Here is a 21,252-nt window from a genome sequence, read left to right as displayed (position 1 = left end):
CTCTGGCCCGACTACCGGGGTCTCTGGCCCGACTACCGGGGTCTCTGGCCCGACTACCGGTGTCTCTGACCTGACTACCTCCGTCTCTGGCCTGACTACCTCCGTCTCTGGCCTGACTACCGGTGTCTCTGGCCTGACTACCGGTGTCTCTGGCCTGACTACCTCCGTCTCTGACCTGACTACCTCCGTCTCTGACCTGACTACCGGTGTCTCTGGCCTGACTACCTCCGCTCTGGCCTGACTACCTCCGTCTCTGGCCTGACTACCTCCGCTCTGACCTGACTACCGGTGTCTCTGGCCTGACTACCTCCGTCTCTGGCCTGACTACCTCCGCTCTGGCCTGACTACCGGTGTCTCTGGCCTGACTACCGGTGTCTCTGGCCTGACTACCGGTGTCTCTGGCCTGACTACCGGTGTCTCTGGCCTGACTACCGGTGTCTCTGGCCTGACTACCGGTGTCTCTGGCCTGACTACCTCTCTAGAGTCTGACGTGAAACGCCTGGCTGTGGATCTGATAAAGGCTGTGTGAGTTTAGAGGGATTTTCTCGCCGCAATAACCTGATGCTGGTATCGGTCTGAGTCAGCGGTATCGGTCTGGGTCAGCGGTATCGGTCTGGGTCAGCGGTATCGGTCTGGGTCAGCGGTATCGGTCTGGGTCAGCGGTATCGGTCTGGGTCAGCGGTATCGGTCTGGGTCAGCGGTATCGGTCTGGGTCAGCGGTATCGGTCTGGGTCAGCGGTATCGGTCTGGGTCAGCGGTATCGGTCTGGGTCAGCGGTATCGGTCTGGGTCAGCGGTATCGGCCTGGGTCAGCGGTATCGGTCTGGGTCAGCGGTATCGGTCTGGGTCAGCGGTATCGGTCTGAGTCAGCGGTATCGGTCTGGGTCAGCGGTATCGGTCTGGGTCAGCGGTATCGGTCTGGGTCAGCGGTATCGGCCTGGGTCAGCGGTATCGGCCTGGGTCAGCGGTATCGGCCTGGGTCAGCGGTATCGGCCTGGGTCAGCGGTAGCGGCCTGGGTCAGCGGTAGCGGCCTGGGTCAGCGGTAGCGGCCTGGGTCAGCGGTAGCGGTCTGGGTCAGCGTTAGCGGCCTGGGTCAGCGGTATCGGCCTGGGTCAGCGGTAGCGGCCTGGGTCAGCGGTAGCGGCCTGGGTCAGCGGTAGCGGCCTGGGTCAGCGGTATCGGCCTGGGTCAGCGGTAGCGGCCTGGGTCAGCGGTAGCGGCCTGGGTCAGCGGTATCGGCCTGGGTCAGCGGTATCGGCCTGGGTCAGCGGTATCGGCCTGGGTCAGCGGTATCGGCCTGGGTCAGCGGTAGCGGCCTGGGTCAGCGGTATCGGCCTGGGTCAGCGGTATCGGCCTGGGTCAGCGGTAGCGGCCTGGGTCAGCGGTAGCGGCCTGGGTCAGCGGTAGCGGTCTGGGTCAGCGGTAGCGGTCTGGGTCAGCGGTAGCGGCCTGGGTCAGCGGTCTGGGTCAGCGGTAGCGGCCTGGGTCAGCGGTAGCGGCCTGGGTCAGCGGTAGCGGCCTGGGTCAGCGGTATCGGCCTGGGTCAGCGGTAGCGGCCTGGGTCAGCGGTAGCGGCCTGGGTCAGCGGTAGCGGCCTGGGTCAGCGGTATCGGCCTGGGTCAGCGGTATCGGCCTGGGTCAGCGGTATCGGCCTGGGTCAGCGGTATCGGCCTGGGTCAGCGGTAGCGGCCTGGGTCAGCGGTATCGGCCTGGGTCAGCGGTATCGGCCTGGGTCAGCGGTACGCCTCGGGCCACGGATGTATAGTCCTGCTGAAGGATGCTCTCGCCAGGGATTAGAAGTGTTTTGTCATATATTTGTATTTTAAATCCCAGCCCCCGGAGGAGGCCTTTTGGTAGGCCGTCACTGTAAATAAGAATTTGTTCTTAACTGACTAAAATGAGAAAATAACAGAACGTTACTTTAAAAGGCTGGGGGTTTGGGTTTAACACTGCACTCTCAGACTGTTTTCTTCTCACAGTCTGTCTAGACCTGTACCTTGTTTGGGGTGTTGTTGTCTGAGGAGGGAGGTTGAATGGTTAGTTGTCATTGTCTTTTCAGTTGATTTTTACCCTGGTGTTACCCGGGTGTTACCCTGGTGTTTTGGGACGGGTGTGTAATGGGGGGGCTCCGGGTGGCAGAAATAATAGCAAGAAGCACATTTTGTGGAACATCAAAGGGCTAACTACCCTGGTCAACTGTTGTTTTGGATAGTGTTTATGCACCCAATTGAAATGACACAAGTTTAATTCCTACCTTTTTATCTGCTTTACCCATTTTAGATTCCAGTTGTCTGATTTTAGGGGGTGATTTCAAATCTACAATGTCCCCAGTTCCTTATAAGTCCTCAAGAAGACCTACTGGCCCTTCTCCATGTGTCCTCCTCATTCACTACTGGCCCTTCTCCATGTGTCCTCCTCATTCAATACTGGCCCTTCTACATGTGTCCTCATTCACTACTGGCCCTTCTCCATGTGTCCTCCTCATTCACTACTGGCCCTTCTCCATGTGTCCTCCTCATTCACTACTGGCCCTTCTCCATGTGTCCTCCTCATTCACTACTGGCCCTTCTACATATGTCCTCATTCACTACTGGCCCTTCTACATGTGTCCTCATTCACTACTGGCCCTTCTCCATGTGTCCTCCTCATTCAATACTGGCCCTTCTACATGTGTCCTCATTCACTACTGGCCCTTCTCCATGTGTCCTCCTCATTCACTACTGGCCCTTCTCCATGTGTCCTCCTCATTCACTACTGGCCCTTCTCCATGTGTCCTCCTCATGCACTACTGGCCCTTCTCCATGTGTCCTCCTCATTCACTACTGGCCCTTCTCCATGTGTCCTCCTCATTCACTACTGGCCCTTCTCCATGTGTCCTCCTCATTCACTACTGGCCCTTCTCCATGTGTCCTCATTCACTACTGGCCCTTCTCCATGTGTCCTCATTCAATACTGGCCCTTCTCCATGTGTCCTCCTCATTCACTACTGGCCCTTCTCCATGTGTCCTCATTCAATACTGGCCCTTCTCCATGTGTCCTCATCATTCAATACTGGCCCTTCTCCATATGTCCTCATTCACTACTGGCCCTTCTCCATGTGTCCTCCTCATTCAATACTGGCCCTTCTCCATGTGTCCTCCTCATTCAATACTGGCCCTTCTCCATGTGTCCTCATCATTCAATACTGGCCCTTCTCCATGTGTCCTCATCATTCAATACTGGCCCTTCTCCATGTGTCCTCCTCATTCACTACTGGCCCTTCTCCATGTGTCCTCCTCATTCACTACTGGCCCTTCTCCATGTGTCCTCCTCATTCACTACTGGCCCTTCTCCATGTGTCCTCCTCATTCACTACTGGCCCTTCTACATGTGTCCTCATTCACTACTGGCCCTTCTCCATGTGTCCTCCTCATTCACTACTGGCCCTTCTACATGTGTCCTCCTCATTCACTACTGGCCCTTCTACATGTGTCCTCATTCAATACTGGCCCTTCTACATGTGTCCTCATTCAATACTGGCCCTTCTCCATGTGTCCTCCTCATTCACTACTGGCCCTTCTCCATGTGTCCTCCTCATTCACTACTGGCCCTTCTCCATGTGTCCTCCTCATTCACTACTGGCCCTTCTCCATGTGTCCTCCTCATTCACTACTGGCCCTTCTCCATGTGTCCTCCTCATTCACTACTGGCCCTTCTCCATGTGTCCTCCTCATTCACTACTGGCCCTTCTCCATGTGTCCTCCTCATTCACTACTGGCCCTTCTCCATGTGTCCTCCTCATTCACTACTGGCCCTTCTCCATGTGTCCTCCTCATTCACTACTGGCCCTTCTCCATGTGTCCTCCTCATTCACTACTGGCCCTTCTCCATGTGTCCTCCTCATTCAATACTGGCCCTTCTCCATGTGTCCTCCTCATTCAATACTGGCCCTTCTCCATGTGTCCTCCTCATTCAATACTGGCCCTTCTCCATGTGTCCTCCTCATTCACTACTGGCCCTTCCACATGTGTCCTCCTCATTCAATACTGGCCCTTCTCCATGTGTCCTCCTCATTCACTACTGGCCCTTCTCCATGTGTCCTCCTCATTCACTACTGGCCCTTCTCCATGTGTCCTCCTCATTCACTACTGGCCCTTCTCCATGTGTCCTCCTCATTCACTACTGGCCCTTCTCCATGTGTCCTCCTCATTCAATACTGGCCCTTCTCCATGTGTCCTCCTCATTCAATACTGGCCCTTCTCCATGTGTCCTCCTCATTCAATACTGGCCCTTCTCCATGTGTCCTCCTCATTCACTACTGGCCCTTCTCCATGTGTCCTCCTCATTCACTACTGGCCCTTCTACATGTGTCCTCCTCATTCACTACTGGCCCTTCTCCATGTGTCCTCCTCATTCACTACTGGCCCTTCTCCATGTGTCCTCATTCAATACTGGCCCTTCTCCATGTGTCCTCATTCACTACTGGCCCTTCTCCATGTGTCCTCCTCATTCAATACTGGCCCTTCTCCATGTGTCCTCCTCATTCACTACTGGCCCTTCTACATGTGTCCTCCTCATTCAATACTGGCCCTTCTCCATGTGTCCTCATTCACTACTGGCCCTTCTCCATGTGTCCTCCTCATTCAATACTGGCCCTTCTCCATGTGTCCTCCTCATTCACTACTGGCCCTTCTCCATGTGTCCTCCTCATTCACTACTGGCCCTTCTCCATGTGTCCTCCTCATTCACTACTGGCCCTTCTCCATGTGTCCTCCTCATTCACTACTGGCCCTTCTCCATGTGTCCTCCTCATTCACTACTGGCCCTTCTCCATGTGTCCTCATTCAATACTGGCCCTTCTCCATGTGTCCTCATTCACTACTGGCCCTTCTACATGTGTCCTCCTCATTCACTACTGGCCCTTCTCCATGTGTCCTCCTCATTCACTACTGGCCCTTCTACATGTGTCCTCCTCATTCACTACTGGCCCTTCTGAAATAGTGTGTATGTGAGGCTTGGTGTTTCCGACACAGTATTCCTTGTTGTTCGTGTGTTAATCAAACACTCCTGCGTTGATGACTTATTTTTGGCCAAACCTCGAGGTGTTGGTGAGGGCTTGTGTTTCTCCACCCCTATATCCCTCAGCTGTTTACAGGGGATTGCCCTTTGACTTCTGTACCCTTCTGCCCAGCGTGTTTAACTCGTCTAAAGTAGGGTCTCTCTCTGGTTGTCTTATTGTTTATATGGTGTTTCTCTTCCCCTCAGTCTGCTGCTGGACAAGCGTCTGAGAGCAGACTGTAAGAACCAGGGAGCCAACATCCCCTGGCCCGCGTCCAACCGCTACGAGACCCTGCTGAAACAACGCCACGTTCAGGTAACCCCCTGACCTCTAACCCCTAACTCTACCCCTCCAACCGCTACGAGACCCTGCTGAAACAACGCCACGTTCAGGTAACCCTCTGACCCCTGACCCCTAACCCTACCCCTCCAACCGCTACGAGACCCTGCTGAAACAACGCCACGTTCAGGTAACCCCCTGACCTCTGACCCCTAACCCTACCCCTCCAACCGCTACGAGACCCTGCTGAAACAACGCCATGTACCCTGACCTCTGACCCCCTAACCCTCCAACCGCTGCTAGACCCTGTTGAAACAACGGCACGTTCAGGTAACCATATGACCTCTAACCCTCCAACTGCCTTCGAGACTGCTAAAACAACGCTACATCCAGATGACCCCTAACCTCTGACCCCTAACCCTCCAACTAGATGTATTCACGGGTGCAACAGACCCGAAATTCCGAGATCCAAGCGGGTCCAGGTCCTAAATTCAGATGTATTTTCATAATGTATCTGGGTTGGGTCTGAGATTTACCGCCTCGACCGCTCCTCTGTTAATGTGTGAGGTGATGACAACTGTGTCAGCCAATGACAACTCAATAAAACAAACAGCTGAAACTGGTTCTAGTCACTCGCCTCACGTGTACCTGCTTCTGAGGAGAGAGGGAGTGAAAGGATACTACTCCACTACTCCCCCCACTACTCCACTACTCCCCCCACTACTCCACTACTCCCCCCACTACTCCACTACTCCCCCCACTACTCCACTACTCCCCCCACTACTCCACTACTCCTCCCACTACTCACTCCACTACTCCCCCCCACTACTCCACTACTCCCCCACTACTCCACTACTCCCCCACTACTCACTCCACTACTCCCCCACTACTCACTCCACTACTCCCCCACTACTCACTCCACTACTGCCCCCACTACTCCACTACTCCCCCACTACTCCCCCACTACTCCCCCCACTACTCCCCCCACTACTCACTCCACTACTCCACTACTCCCCCCACTACTCCCCCACTACTCACTCCACTACTCCACCACTCCCCCCACTACTCCATTACTCCACTACTCACTCCACTACTCACTCCACTACTCACTCCACTACTCACTCCACTAATCACTCCACTACTCCCCCACTACTCCCCCCACTACTCACCCCACTACTCACTCCACTACTCACTCCACTACTCACTCCACTACTCACTCCACTACTCCCCCCACTACTCACTCCACTACTCACTCCACTACTCACTCCACTACTCACTCCACTACTCACTCCACTACTCCCCCCACTACTCACTCCACTACTCCCCCACTACTCCCCCCACTACTCACTCCACTACTCACTCCACTACTCCTCCCACTACTCCCCCCACTACTCCACTCCTACTCAACCCACTGCTCCACTACTCCCCCACTACTCCCCAGCCCAGTGTTGCCTCTCTCTTTACTTAATGTAGTCCTTGTCTGTCTGGGTTGTGTCTCATGTTGGTCCCTCTCGTCTCTTTAGCTGCTGGGTCGTTTGTGTCTCATGTTGGTCCCTCTCCTCTCTAGCTGCTGGGTCGTTCCATAGACCTGACCCGTCTGGTCACCCAGAGAGTGTCTGCTGCTCTCTACAAGTCTCTGGAGCTGGCCATCAACCGCTTCGAGAGCGAGGACCTCACATCCATCGTGGTACGACCTGCTTTAAGTGTGTCAGTGTTTTCACTGTTTTCTCTGTAACGGGAACTAGAAGGTCTGATCAAATCACATTTATTTATATAGCCCTTCGTACCTCAGCTGATATCTCAAAGTGCTGTACAGAAACCCAGCCTAAAAACCCCAAACAGCAAGCAATGCAGGTGTAGAAGCACGGTGGTTAGGAAAAACTCCCTAGAAAGGACAAAATCTAGGAAGAAACCTAGAGAGGAACCAGGCTATGTGGGGTGGCCAGTCCTCTTCTGGCTGTGCCGGGTAGAGATTATAACAGAACAGATGTTCAAATGTTCATAAATGACCAGCATGGTCGAATAATAATAAGGCAGAACAGTTGAAACTGGAGCAGCAGCACGGCCAGGTGGACTGGGGACAGCAAGGAGTCATCATGTCAGGTAGCCCTGGGGCATGGTCCTATGGCTCAGGTCCTCCGAGAGAGAGAATACTTACATTCACACAGGACACCGGATAAGACAGGAGAAGTACTCCAGATATAACAAACTAACGCTAGCCCCCCGACACATAAACTACTGCAGCATAAATACTGGAGGCTGAGACAGAAGGGGTCAGGATGAACATCAACTGTATGACCCACGAGCTGTCTTCTCCCCTTCCTTGTAACAGGAACTAGAAGGTCTGATGAACATCAACCGTATGACCCACAAGCTGCTGTCTAAGTTCCTGACGCTGGACAGTATGGACGCCATGTTCCGGGAGGCCAATCACAATGTCTCCGCCCCCTACGGACGCATCACACTCCATGTCTTCTGGGAACTCAACTACGATTTCCTCCCCAACTACTGCTACAACGGATCTACTAACAGGTAACACAACTACACACAACTACACACAACTACTGCTACAACTACACACAACTACTGCTACAACTACACACAACTAATACTACAACTACACACAACTAATACTACACAACCACACATAACTACTGCTACAATGGATCTACTAACAGGTAACAACTATACACTACTATTACTACAATTACACACTACTATTAATACAACTACACACCTACAACTACACACTACTGCTACAAATACACACTACTACTATTACTACTACTACACACTGCTACAACTACACACACACACACACACACACACACACACACACACACACACTGCTACAATTGCTCCACCAGCAAGTAAAACAACTGTGTGTATATATAGACCATACAGACAGACAGACCAGTGGTGGAACAGGGATTAAGGCCATTCAGAGAGCTCTGTTTAACACATCTTTTCTCATTTTCTAAAAGGTGACATTATGACCTTTCCACCTGTCCTTGTTTCCCTCAGAGGACTGGTTATGAACACTGGCACAAGCTTCATTACATATCTGAGCACGAGGCAGTCAGTCACACTGTAATACTACTGCTGATGAGAGATCAGGTGGACTTGGCGACAGATTAGGTTAGCAGATGTTAATGCGAGTGTAGCGAAATGCTTGTGCTTCTAGTGCCGACAATGCAGTAATAACCAACAAGTAATCTAACTAACAATTCCTAAACTACTGTCTTATACACAGTGTAAGGGGATAAAGAATATGTACATAAGGATATATGAATGAGTGATGGTACAGAGCAGCATAGGCAAGATACAGTAGATGGTATCGAGTACAGTATATACATATGAGATGAGTATGTAAACAAAGTGGCATAGTTAAAGTGGCTAGTGATACATGTATTACATAAGGATGCAGTCTGATATAGAGTACAGTATATACGTATGCATATGAGAAGAATAATGTAGGGTAAGTAACATTATATAAGGTAGCATTGTTTAAAGTGGCTAGTGATATATTTACATAATTTCCCATCAATTCCCAAGTCAGTGCGTGATGACAGTGCACTTCAGTTTTCTAATAAAAATATCAAGTTCAATGTGTTTCCATCCATTTTCAACTGAACCGCAGCGTTAAATAGAAAATGTGATGACTCTGGTCTTGGCACGTGCTTTCTAGCCAAAAGCTCCCAGACACAGTGTGGACAGGCTAGTAGTCTACATGATGACATTATTATGGATCATCATGTCATCAGAACCTCAATATTTATTAGAAAGGAGCAACGTGCACGTTCACCACCTTGTGAAGTTCGTCACTAGTTTAATTTGTATCCTAATAAACTGCATAGTTCCCTGAGTTGTAGTGAGAGCACCACACACACCATATCATCGCGTGACTTCCCCTGCCATTTCCCTCATGAACAATTTTACCAACACAAAAAGATCACACCATGTCTAACAAACTTTCTGTCAGCATTTATAAAATGACATCAAAACTTCCTGTTTCCATCACAGCTCTTTTTTTTTAAAACAACCAATCCCTCTCTCTAGGTTCGTCCGCACGGTCCTGCCATTCTCACAGGAGTTCCAGAGGGACAAGCCACCCAACGCCCAGCCCCAGTACCTGTACGGGTCAAAGGTCAGTACAACCCTACCCAGCCCCAGTACCTGTACGGGTCAAAGGTCAGTATAACCCTACCCAGCCCCAGTACCTGTACGGGTCAAAGGTCAGTACAACCCTACCCAGCACCAGTACCTGTACGGGTCACAGGTCAGTACAACCCTACCCAGCCCCAGTACCTGTACGGGTCAAAGGTCAGTACAACCCTAATCCCTGACCCCTAACTCCCTGTAAAACTACCTGAAGTCAAACTCTCTCTAGCCGTTCACACACTGATGTGTTTCAGCCAAACAGACGTAGAACATATCAAACGTCTGCTATTGGTTAATCTGGTATCAAACAGACAACATAAAACAATACCAGGGCGCGAACCCAGAGTCTCTGGTGGCACAGCTAGCACTGCAATGCAGTGCCCTAGACCACTTCTTCCTTGCTGAGAGGCCTTTCAGGTTATGTCGATATAGAACTCGTTTTACTGTGGATATAGATACTTTTGTACCTGTTTCCTCCAGCATTTTCACAGGGTCCTTTGCAGTTGTTCTGCGATTGATTTGCACTTTTCACACCAAAGTACGTTCATCTCTAGGAGACAGAACGCGTCTCTCCGTCCTGAGCGGTATGACTGCTGCGTGGTCCCATGGTGTTTATTCTTGCGTACTATAGTTTGTACAGATGAATGTGGTACCTTCAGGCGTTTGGAAATTGCTCCCAAGGATGAACCAGACTTGTGGAGGTCTACATTTTTTGTTCTGAGGTCTTGACTGATTTTCCCATGCTATCAAGCAAAGAAGGTAGGCCTTGAAATACATCCACAGGTACACCTCCAATTGACTCAAATTATGTCAATTAGCCTATCAGAAGCTTCGTGACATAATTTTCTGGAATTTTCTAAGCTGTTTAAAGGCACAGTCAACTTAGTGTACTTAGTGTACTTCTGACCCACTGAAATTGTGATACAGTGAATTATAAGTGAAATAATCTGTCTGTAAACAATTGTTGTAAAAAATACTTCCCATGCACAAAGAATATGTCCTAACTAACTTGCCAAAACTATAGTTTGTAAACAAGAAATTTGTGGAGTGGTTGAAAAACGAGCTTTAAAGACTCCAACCTACGTGTATATAAACTTCTGACTTCAACTATATCATTACAGCTGTAGTACCCCCGAGTCTGGCTGTAGTACCCCCGAGTCTGGCTGTAGTACCCCCGAGTCTGGCTGTGTATCTGTCATAGTAGTTGTGATGTGAATGAAGATGTAAACCAGGTGGCCAAAAGTTTTGAGAATGACACAAATATTAATTTCCACAAAGTTTGCTGCTTCAGTGTCTTTAGATATTTTTGTCAGGTGTTACTATGGATACTGAAGTATAATTACAAGCATTTCATACGTGTCAAAGGCTTTTATTGACAATTACATGAAGTTGATGCAAAGAGTCAATATTTGCAGTGTTGACCCTTCTTTATCAAGACCTCTGCAATCCTCCCTGGCATGCTGACAATTAACTTCTGGGCCACATCCTGACTGATGGCAGTCCATTCTTGCATAATCAATGCTTGGAGTTTGTCAGAATTTGGGGTTTTGTTTGTCCACCCGCCTCTTGAGGATTGACCACAAGTTCTCAATGGGATTAAGGTCTGGGGAGTTTCCTGGCCATGGACCCAAAATATCAATGTTTTGTTCCCTGATCCACTTCGTCATCACTTTTGCCCTATGGGAAGGTGCTCCATCATGCTGGAAAAGGCATTGTTTCGTCACCAAACTGTTCCTGGATGGTTGGGAGAAGTTGCTCTCGGAGGATGTGTTGGTACCATTCTATATTCATGGTTGTGTTCTTAGGCAAATTGTGAGTGAGTCCACTCCCTTGGCTGAGAAGCAACCCCACATATGAATGGTCTCAGGATGCTTTACTGTTGGCATGACACAGGACTGATGGTAGCACTCACCTTGTCTTCTCCGGACAAGCTTTTTTCCGGATGCCCCAGACAATCTGAAAGGGGATTCATCAGAGAAAATGACTTTACCCCAGTCCTCAGCAGTCCAATCCCTGTACCTTTTGCAGAATATCAGTCCCGGTCCCTGATGTTTTTCCTGGAGAAAAGTGGCTTCTTTGCTGCCCTTCTTGACACCAGGCCATCCTCCAAAAGTCTTCGCCTCACTGTGCGTGCAGATGCACTCACACCTGCCTGCTGCCATTCCTGAGCAAGCTCTGTACTGGTGGTGCCCCGATCCCACAGCTGAATCAACTTTAGGAGACGGCCCTGGCGCTTGCTGGATTTTCTTGGGCCCCCTGAAGCCTTCTTCACAACAATTTAACCGCTCTCCTTGAAGTTCTTGATGATTCGATAAATGATTGATTTCGGTGCAATCTTACTGGCAGCAATATCCTTGCCTGTGAAGCCCTTTTTGTGCAAAGCAATGATGACGGCACGTGTTTCCTTGCAGGTAACCATGGTTGACAGAGGAAGAACAATGCACCACCCTCCTTTTGAAGCTTCCAGTCTGTTATTCGAACTCAGTCAGCATGACAGAGTGATCTCCAGGATTGTCCTCGTCAACACTCACACCTGTGTTAACGAGAGAATCACTGACATGATGTCAGCTGGTCCTTTTGTGGCAGGGCTGAAATGCAGTGGAAGTGTTTATTTGGGATTCAGTTCATTTGCATTGCAAAGAGGGACTTTGGAATTAATATCAATTCATCTGATCACTCTTCATAACATTCTGGAGTATATGCAAATTGCCATCATACAAACTGAGGCAGCAGACTTTGTGAAAATGTATATTTGTGTCACTCTCAAAATTTTTGGCCACGACTGTAGTGTAGGGTTTACCAGGTGATCAGCAGTAGTGTAGGGTTTACCAGGTGATCAGCAGTAGTGTAGGGTTTACCAGGTGATCAGCAGTAGTGTAGGGTTTACCAGGTGATCAGCAGGAGTGTAGGGTTTACCAGGTGATCAGCAGTAGTGTAGGGTTTACCAGGTGATCAGCAGTAGTGTAGGGTTTACCAGGTGATCAGCAGTAGTGTAGGGTTTACCAGGTGATCAGCAGGAGTGTAGGGTTTACCAGGTGATCAGCAGTAGTGTAGGGTTTACCAGGTGATCAGCAGTAGTGTAGGGTTTACCAGGTGATCAGCAGTAGTGTAGGGTTTACCAGGTGATCAGAAGCAGTTTACCAGGTGATCAGAAGCAGTTTACCAGGTGATCAGAAGCAGTTTACCAGGTGATCAGAAGCAGTTTACCATGTGATCAGAAGCAGTTTACCAGGTGCACAAAACAAAAACAGTGAAATGAAAGAAAAATAAATGTCCTGTAATTTACTACATCGTGGGGAGCTTATTAAACTACAGCAGTTTACTGCATCGTGGGGAGCTTATTAAACTACAGCAGTTTACTGCATCGTGGGGAGCTTATTAAACTACAGCAGTTTACTGCACCGTGGGGAGCTTATTAAACTACAGCAGTTTACTGCACCGTGGGGAGCTTATTAAACTACAGCAGTTTACTGCACCGTGGGGAGCTTATTAAACTACAGCAGTTTACTGCATAGTGGGGAGCTTATTAAACTACAGCAGTTTACTGCACCGTGGGGAGCTTATTAAACTACAGCAGTTTACTGCATAGTGGGGAGCTTATTAAACTACAGCAGTTTACTGCATCGTGGGGAGCTTATTAAACTACAGCAGTTTACAGCAGTTTACTGCATCGTGGGGAGCTTATTAAACTACAGCAGTTTACTGCATCGTGGGGAGCTTATTAAACTACAGCAGTTTACTGCATCGTGGGGAGCTTATTAAACTACAGCAGTTTACTGCATCGTGGGGAGCATATTAAACTACAGCAGTTTACTGCATCATGGGGAGCATATTAAACTACAGCAGTTTACTGCATCATGGGGAGCATATTAAACTACAGCAGTTTACTGCATCGTGGGGAGCTTATTAAACTACAGCAGTTTACTGCATCGTGGGGAGCTTATTAAACTACAGCAGTTTACTGCATCGTGGGGAGCTTATTAAACTACAGCAGTTTACTGCATCATGGGGAGCTTATTAAACTACAGCAGTTTACTGCATCGTGGGGAGCATATTAAACTACAGCAGTTTACTGCATCGTGGGGAGCTTATTAAACTACAGCAGTTTACTGCATCGTGGGGAGCTTATTACACTACAGCAGTTTACTGCATCGTGGGGAGCTTATTAAACTACAGCAGTTTACTGCATCGTGGGGAGCATATTAAACTACAGCAGTTTACTGCACCGTGGGGAGCTTATTAAACTACAGCAGTTTACTGCATCGTGGGGAGCATATTAAACTACAGCAGTTTACTGCACCGTGGGGAGCTTATTAAACTACAGCAAGCAGGAACAACAGTCTACAGATATTTCTATTCCTTTCATGTACCACGTGAAATCAAAATAGATGTTGTTCTTTGAATCTCCTGATCGACATTATCCTCATGTTCACATTCTGTTTGTTATGCGTTTCTACAGGCCCTTAACTTCCTGTCTCCCTCTACCTCTCCCCTCTCCACAGGCCCTTAACTTCCTGTCTCCCTCTACCTCTCCCCTCTCTACAGGCCCTTAACTTCCTGTCTCCCTCTACCTCTCCCCTCTCTACAGGCCCTTAACTTCCTGTCTCCCTCTACCTCTCCCCTCTCTACAGGCCCTTAACTTCCTGTCTCCCTCTCCCCTCTCTACAGGCCCTTAACTTCCTGTCTCCCTCTCCCCTCTCTACAGGCTCTGAACCTGGCGTACAGCAGTATCTTTGGTTTCTACAGACACTTTGTTGGTCCTCCTCACATCAAGGCCATGTGTCGTCTGCTGGGGTACCAGGGCATCGCAGTGGTCATGGAGGAACTGCTGAAAGTGGTCAAGAGCCTGGTGAGAAAGGAGAAGGGATGGAGGAGGGGTGGAATGGTGGGGGGATGGAGGAGGGGGTGGAATGGTGGGGGGATGGAGGAGGGGTGGGATGGTGGGGGGATGGAGGAGGGGTGGGGTGGGATGGTGGGGGGATGGAGGAGGGGTGGAGTGGAGGGGTGGAATGGTGGGGGGATGGAGGAGGGGTGGAGTGGAGGAGGGGTGGAATGGTGGGGGGGATGGAGGAGGGGGAATGGTGGGGGGATGGAGGAGGGGTGGGGTGGTGGGGGATGGAGGAGGGGTGGAATGGTGGGGGGATGGAGGAGGGGTGGGGTGGGATGGAGGAGGGGTGGAATGGTGGGGGGATGGAGGAGGGGTGGAATGGTGGGGGGATGGAGGAGGGGTGGAATGGTGGGGGATGGAGGAGGGGTGGGGTGGAGGAGGGGTGGAATGGTGGAGGGATGGAGGAGGGGTGGGATGGAGGAGGGGTGGAATGGTGGGGGGATGGAGGAGGGGTGGGGTGGGATGGGATGGAGGAGGGGTGGAATGGTGGGGGGATGGAGGAGGGGTGGGATGGGATGGAGGAGGGGTGGGGTGGGATGGGATGGAGGAGGGGTGGAATGGTGGAGGGATGGAGGAGGGTGGGATGGAGGAGGGGTGGAATGGTGGGGGGATGGAGGAGGGGTGGGGTGGGATGGGATGGAGGAGGGGTGGAATGGTGGGGGGATGGAGGAGGGGTGGGATGGGATGGAGGAGGGGTGGGGTGGGATGGGATGGAGGAGGGGTGGAATGGTGGAGGGATGGAGGAGGGGTGGGATGGGATGGAGGAGGAGGGGTGGAATGGAGGAGGGGTGGAATGGTGGGGGGATGGAGGAGGGGTGGGATGGGATGGAGGAGGGGTGGGATGGGATGGAGGAGGGGTGGAATGGTGGAGGGATGGAGGAGGGGTGGGATGGGATGGAGGAGGAGGGGTAGAATGGAGGAGGGGTTGGATGGAGGGCGTGGGAGAGTGAGCATTTCATCATGCAGTATGTTATTAACCCCCCCCCCCCCTCAGCTCCAGGGCACCATCATGCAGTATGTTATTAACCCCCCCCTCAGCTACAGGGCACCATCATGCAGTATGTTATTACCCCCCCCCTCAGCTACAGGGCACCATCATGCAGTATGTTATTAACCTCCCCCCAGCTCCAGGGCACCATCATGCAGTATGTTATTACCCCCCCTCAGCTACAGGGCACCATCATGCAGTATGTTATTACCCCCCCCCCCCCTCAGCTCCAGGGCACCATCATGCAGTATGTTATTAACCTCCCCCCAGCTCCAGGGCACCATCATGCAGTATGTTATTAACCCCCCCTCAGCTACAGGGCACCATCATGCAGTATGTTATTACCCCCTCCCCTCAGCTCCAGGGCACCATCATGCAGTATGTTATTACTCCCCCCTCAGCTCCAGGGCACCATCATGCAGTATGTTATTAACCCCCCCCCTCAGCTCCAGGGCACCATCATGCAGTATGTTATTAACCACCCCCCCCCAGCTCCAGGGCACCATCATGCAGTATGTTATTAACCCCCCCCCCTCCCTCAGCTCCAGGGCACCATCATGCAGTATGTTATTAACCCCCCTCCCTCAGCTCCAGGGCACCATCATGCAGTATGTTATTAACCTCCCCCCAGCTCCAGGGCACCATCATGCAGTATATTATTAACCCCCCCTCAGCTCCAGGGCACCATCATGCAGTATGTTATTAACCCCCCCCCCCCCCAGCTCCAGGGCACCATCATGCAGTATGTTATTACCCCCCCTCAGCTCCAGGGCACCATCATGCAGTATGTTATTAACCCCCCTCCCTCAGCTCCAGGGCACCATCATGCAGTATGTTATTAACCCCCCCTCAGCTCCAGGGCACCATCATGCAGTATGTTATTAACCCCCCCCCCCTCAGCTCCAGGGCACCATCATGCAGTATGTTATTAACCTCCCCCTCAGCTCCAGGGCACCATCATGCAGTATGTTATTAACCCCCCTCAGCTCCAGGGACCCATCATGCAGTATGTTATTAACCCCCCTCAGCTCCAGGGCACCATCATGCAGTATGTTATTAACCCCCCTCAGCTCCAGGGCACCATCATGCAGTATGTTATTAACCCCCCCCCTCAGCTCCAGGGCACCATCATGCAGTATGTTATTAACCCCCCTCAGCTCCAGGGCACCATCATGCAGTATGTTATTAACCTCCCCCCAGCTCCAGGGCACCATCATGCAGTATGTTATTACCCCCCTCAGCTCCAGGGCACCATCATGCAGTATGTTATTACCCCCCCCTCAGCTCCAGGGCACCATCATGCAGTATGTTATTACCCCCCCTCAGCTCCAGGGCACCATCATGCAGTATGTTATTAACCCCCCCTCAGCTCCAGGGCACCATCATGCAGTATGTTATTACCCCCCCCCTCAGCTCCAGGGCACCATCATGCAGTATGTTATTAACCCCCCCCCTCAGCTCCAGGGCACCATCATGCAGTATGTTATTACCCCCCTCAGCTCCAGGGCACCATCATGCAGTATGTTATTAACCCCCCCCCCAGCTCCAGGGCACCATCATGCAGTATGTTATTAACCCCCCCCAGCTCCAGGGCACCATCATGCAGTATGTTATTAACCCCCCCCCCAGCTCCAGGGCACCATCATGCAGTATGTTATTAACCCCCCCCCTCAGCTCTAGGGCACCATCATGCAGTATGTTATTACCCCCCTCAGCTCCAGGGCACCATCATGCAGTATGTTATTACCCCCCCCCCCCTCAGCTCCAGGGCACCATCATGCAGTATGTTATTAACCTCCCCCCAGCTCCAGGGCACCATCATGCAGTATGTTATTAACCCCCCCTCAGCTACAGGGCACCATCATGCAGTATGTTATTACCCCCCCCCTCAGCTCCAGGGCACCATCATGCAGTATGTTATTAACCCCCCCCCTCAGCTCCAGGGCACCATCATGCAGTATGTTATTAACCCCCCCCCCTCAGCTCCAGGGCACCATCATGCAGTATGTTATTAACCACCCCCCCAGCTCCAGGGCACCATCATGCAGTATGTTATTAACCCCCCCCCCCTCAGCTCCAGGGCACCATCATGCAGTATGTTATTAACCCCCCTCCCTCAGCTCCAGGGCACCATCATGCAGTATGTTATTAACCTCCCCCCAGCTCCAGGGCACCATCATGCAGTATATTATTAACCCCCCTCAGCTCCAGGGCACCATCATGCAGTATGTTATTAACCCCCCCCCCAGCTCCAGGGCACCATCATGCAGTATGTTATTAACCTCCCCCTCAGCTCCAGGGCACCATCATGCAGTATGTTATTAACCCCCCCCTCAGCTCCAGGGACCCATCATGCAGTATGTTATTAACCCCCCCCCCTCAGCTCCAGGGCACCATCATGCAGTATGTTATTAACCCCCCTCAGCTCCAGGGCACCATCATGCAGTATGTTATTAACCTCCCCCCCTCAGCTCCAGGGCACCATCATGCAGTATGTTATTAACCCCCCCCCAGCTCCAGGGCACCATCATGCAGTATGTTATTAACCCCCCTCAGCTACAGGGCACCATCATGCAGTATGTTATTACCCCCTCCCCTCAGCTCCAGGGCACCATCATGCAGTATGTTATTACTCCCCCTCAGCTCCAGGGCACCATCATGCAGTATGTTATTAACCCCCCCTCAGCTCCAGGGCACCATCATGCAGTATGTTATTAACCACCCCCCAGCTCCAGGGCACCATCATGCAGTATGTTATTAACCCCCCTCCCTCAGCTCCAGGGCACCATCATGCAGTATGTTATTAACCCCCTCCCTCAGCTCCAGGGCACCATCATGCAGTATGTTATTAACCTCCCCCCAGCTCCAGGGCACCATCATGCAGTATATTATTAACCCCCCTCAGCTCCAGGGCACCATCATGCAGTATGTTATTAACCCCCCCCCAGCTCCAGGGCACCATCATGCAGTATGTTATTACCCCCCTCAGCTCCAGGGCACCATCATGCAGTATGTTATTAACCCCCCTCCCTCAGCTCCAGGGCACCATCATGCAGTATGTTATTAACCCCCCCCTCAGCTCCAGGGCACCATCATGCAGTATGTTATTAACCCCCCCCCCTCAGCTCCAGGGCACCATCATGCAGTATGTTATTAACCTCCCCCCCTCAGCTCCAGGGCACCATCATGCAGTATGTTATTAACCCCCCCCCTCAGCTCCAGGGACCCATCATGCAGTATGTTATTAACCCCCCTCAGCTCCAGGGCACCATCATGCAGTATGTTATTAACCCCCCTCAGCTCCAGGGCACCATCATGCAGTATGTTATTAACCCCCCCCCTCAGCTCCAGGGCACCATCATGCAGTATGTTATTAACCCCCCCCCCCTCAGCTCCAGGGCACCATCATGCAGTATGTTATTAACCTCCCCCCAGCTCCAGGGCACCATCATGCAGTATGTTATTACCCCCCTCAGCTCCAGGGCACCATCATGCAGTATGTTATTACCCCCCTCAGCTCCAGGGCACCATCATGCAGTATGTTATTACCCCCCTCAGCTCCAGGGCACCATCATGCAGTATGTTATTAACCCCCCTCAGCTCCAGGGCACCATCATGCAGTATGTTATTACCCCCCTCAGCTCCAGGGCACCATCATGCAGTATGTTATTAACCCCCCTCAGCTCCAGGGCACCATCATGCAGTATGTTATTACCCCCCTCAGCTCCAGGGCACCATCATGCAGTATGTTATTAACCCCCCCCAGCTCCAGGGCACCATCATGCAGTATGTTATTAACCCCCCCCTCAGCTCCAGGGCACCATCATGCAGTATGTTATTAACCCCCCCCCTCAGCTCTAGGGCACCATCATGCAGTATGTTATTACCCCCCCCTCAGCTCCAGGGCACCATCATGCAGTATGTTATTACCCCCCCCCTCAGCTCCAGGGCACCATCATGCAGTATGTTATTAACCTCCCCCCAGCTCCAGGGCACCATCATGCAGTATGTTATTAACCCCCCCCCTCAGCTACAGGGCACCATCATGCAGTATGTTATTACCCCCCCCTCAGCTCCAGGGCACCATCATGCAGTATGTTATTAACCCCCCCCTCAGCTCCAGGGCACCATCATGCAGTATGTTATTAACCCCCCCCCCCTCAGCTCCAGGGCACCATCATGCAGTATGTTATTAACCACCCCCCCAGCTCCAGGGCACCATCATGCAGTATGTTATTAACCCCCCTCCCTCAGCTCCAGGGCACCATCATGCAGTATGTTATTAACCCCCTCCCTCAGCTCCAGGGCACCATCATGCAGTATGTTATTAACCTCCCCCCAGCTCCAGGGCACCATCATGCAGTATATTATTAACCCCCCCCCCTCAGCTCCAGGGCACCATCATGCAGTATGTTATTAACCCCCCTCAGCTCCAGGGCACCATCATGCAGTATGTTATTAACCTCCCCCCCTCAGCTCCAGGGCACCATCATGCAGTATGTTATTAACCCCCCCTCAGCTCCAGGGACCCATCATGCAGTATGTTATTAACCCCCCTCAGCTCCAGGGCACCATCATGCAGTATGTTATTAACCCCCCTCAGCTCCAGGGCACCATCATGCAGTATGTTATTAACCCCCCCCCTCAGCTCCAGGGCACCATCATGCAGTATGTTATTAACCCCCCCCCCCCCTCAGCTCCAGGGCACCATCATGCAGTATGTTATTAACCTCCCCCCAGCTCCAGGGCACCATCATGCAGTATGTTATTAACCCCCCCCCCTCAGCTCCAGGGCACCATCATGCAGTATGTTATTAACCTCCCCCCTCAGCTCCAGGGCACCATCATGCAGTATGTTATTAACCCCCCCCTCAGCTCCAGGGACCCATCATGCAGTATGTTATTAACCCCCTCAGCTCCAGGGCACCATCATGCAGTATGTTATTAACCCCCCTCAGCTCCAGGGCACCATCATGCAGTATGTTATTAACCCCCCCCCTCAGCTCCAGGGCACCATCATGCAGTATGTTATTAACCCCCCCCCTCAGCTCCAGGGCACCATCATGCAGTATGTTATTAACCTCCCCCCAGCTCCAGGGCACCATCATGCAGTATGTTATTACCCCCCCTCAGCTCCAGGGCACCATCATGCAGTATGTTATTACCCCCCCCCCCTCAGCTCCAGGGCACCATCATGCAGTATGTTATTAACCCCCCTCCCTCAGCTCCAGGGCACCATCATGCAGTATGTTATTAACCCCCCTCCCTCAGCTCCAGGGCACCATCATGCAGTATGTTATTACCCCCCCTCAGCTCCAGGGCACCATCATGCAGTATGTTATTAACCCCCCCCAGCTCCAGGGCACCATCATGCAGTATGTTATTACCCCCCTCAGCTCCAGGGCACCATCATGCAGTATGTTATTAACCCCCCCCTCAGCTCCAGGGCACCATCATGCAGTATGTTATTACCCCCCCCCCTCAGCTCCAGGGCACCATCATGCAGTATGTTATTAACCCCCCCCAGCTCCAGGGCACCATCATGCAGTATGTTATTAACCCCCCTCAGCTCCAGGGCACCATCATGCAGTATGTTATTAACCCCCCCCCAGCTCCAGGGCACCATCATGCAGTATGTTATTAACCCCCCCTCAGCTCCAGGGCACCATCATGCAGTATGTTATTAACCCCCCCCAGCTCCAGGGCACCATCATGCAGTATGTTATTACCCCCCCCCCTCAGCTCCAGGGCACCATCATGCAGTATGTTATTAACCTCCCCCCTCAGCTCCAGGGCACCATCATGCAGTATGTTATTACCCCCCCCTCAGCTCCAGGGCACCATCATGCAGTATGTTATTAACCCCCCCCTCAGCTCCAGGGCACCATCATGCAGTAT

General features: G+C 51.7%; 1 protein-coding gene across 6 annotated transcripts in view; it reads left to right on the top strand.

Annotated features, from left to right (window-relative positions):
- LOC135513323 (cytoplasmic FMR1-interacting protein 1 homolog) overlaps positions 1 to 21,252 on the top strand; it is a 126,096-nt gene that overhangs the window by 82,095 nt on the left and 22,749 nt on the right. For all 6 annotated transcript variants that reach the window (XM_064936239.1, XM_064936238.1, XM_064936240.1 and 3 more), the window contains 5 exons: positions 5,245 to 5,353; positions 6,885 to 7,004; positions 7,650 to 7,849; positions 9,377 to 9,464; positions 14,184 to 14,327. In XM_064936239.1, coding sequence (XP_064792311.1) covers positions 5,245 to 5,353; positions 6,885 to 7,004; positions 7,650 to 7,849; positions 9,377 to 9,464; positions 14,184 to 14,327 — 661 coding nt within the window. The remainder of the gene's footprint in view (positions 1 to 5,244; positions 5,354 to 6,884; positions 7,005 to 7,649; positions 7,850 to 9,376; positions 9,465 to 14,183; positions 14,328 to 21,252) is intronic.

The sequence above is a fragment of the Oncorhynchus masou genome, chromosome 24 (assembly GCF_036934945.1).
Source record: "Oncorhynchus masou masou isolate Uvic2021 chromosome 24, UVic_Omas_1.1, whole genome shotgun sequence".
Classification (NCBI taxonomy): Eukaryota; Metazoa; Chordata; class Actinopteri; order Salmoniformes; family Salmonidae; genus Oncorhynchus; species Oncorhynchus masou.
This window is presented reverse-complemented; position numbering and strand designations above follow the sequence as displayed.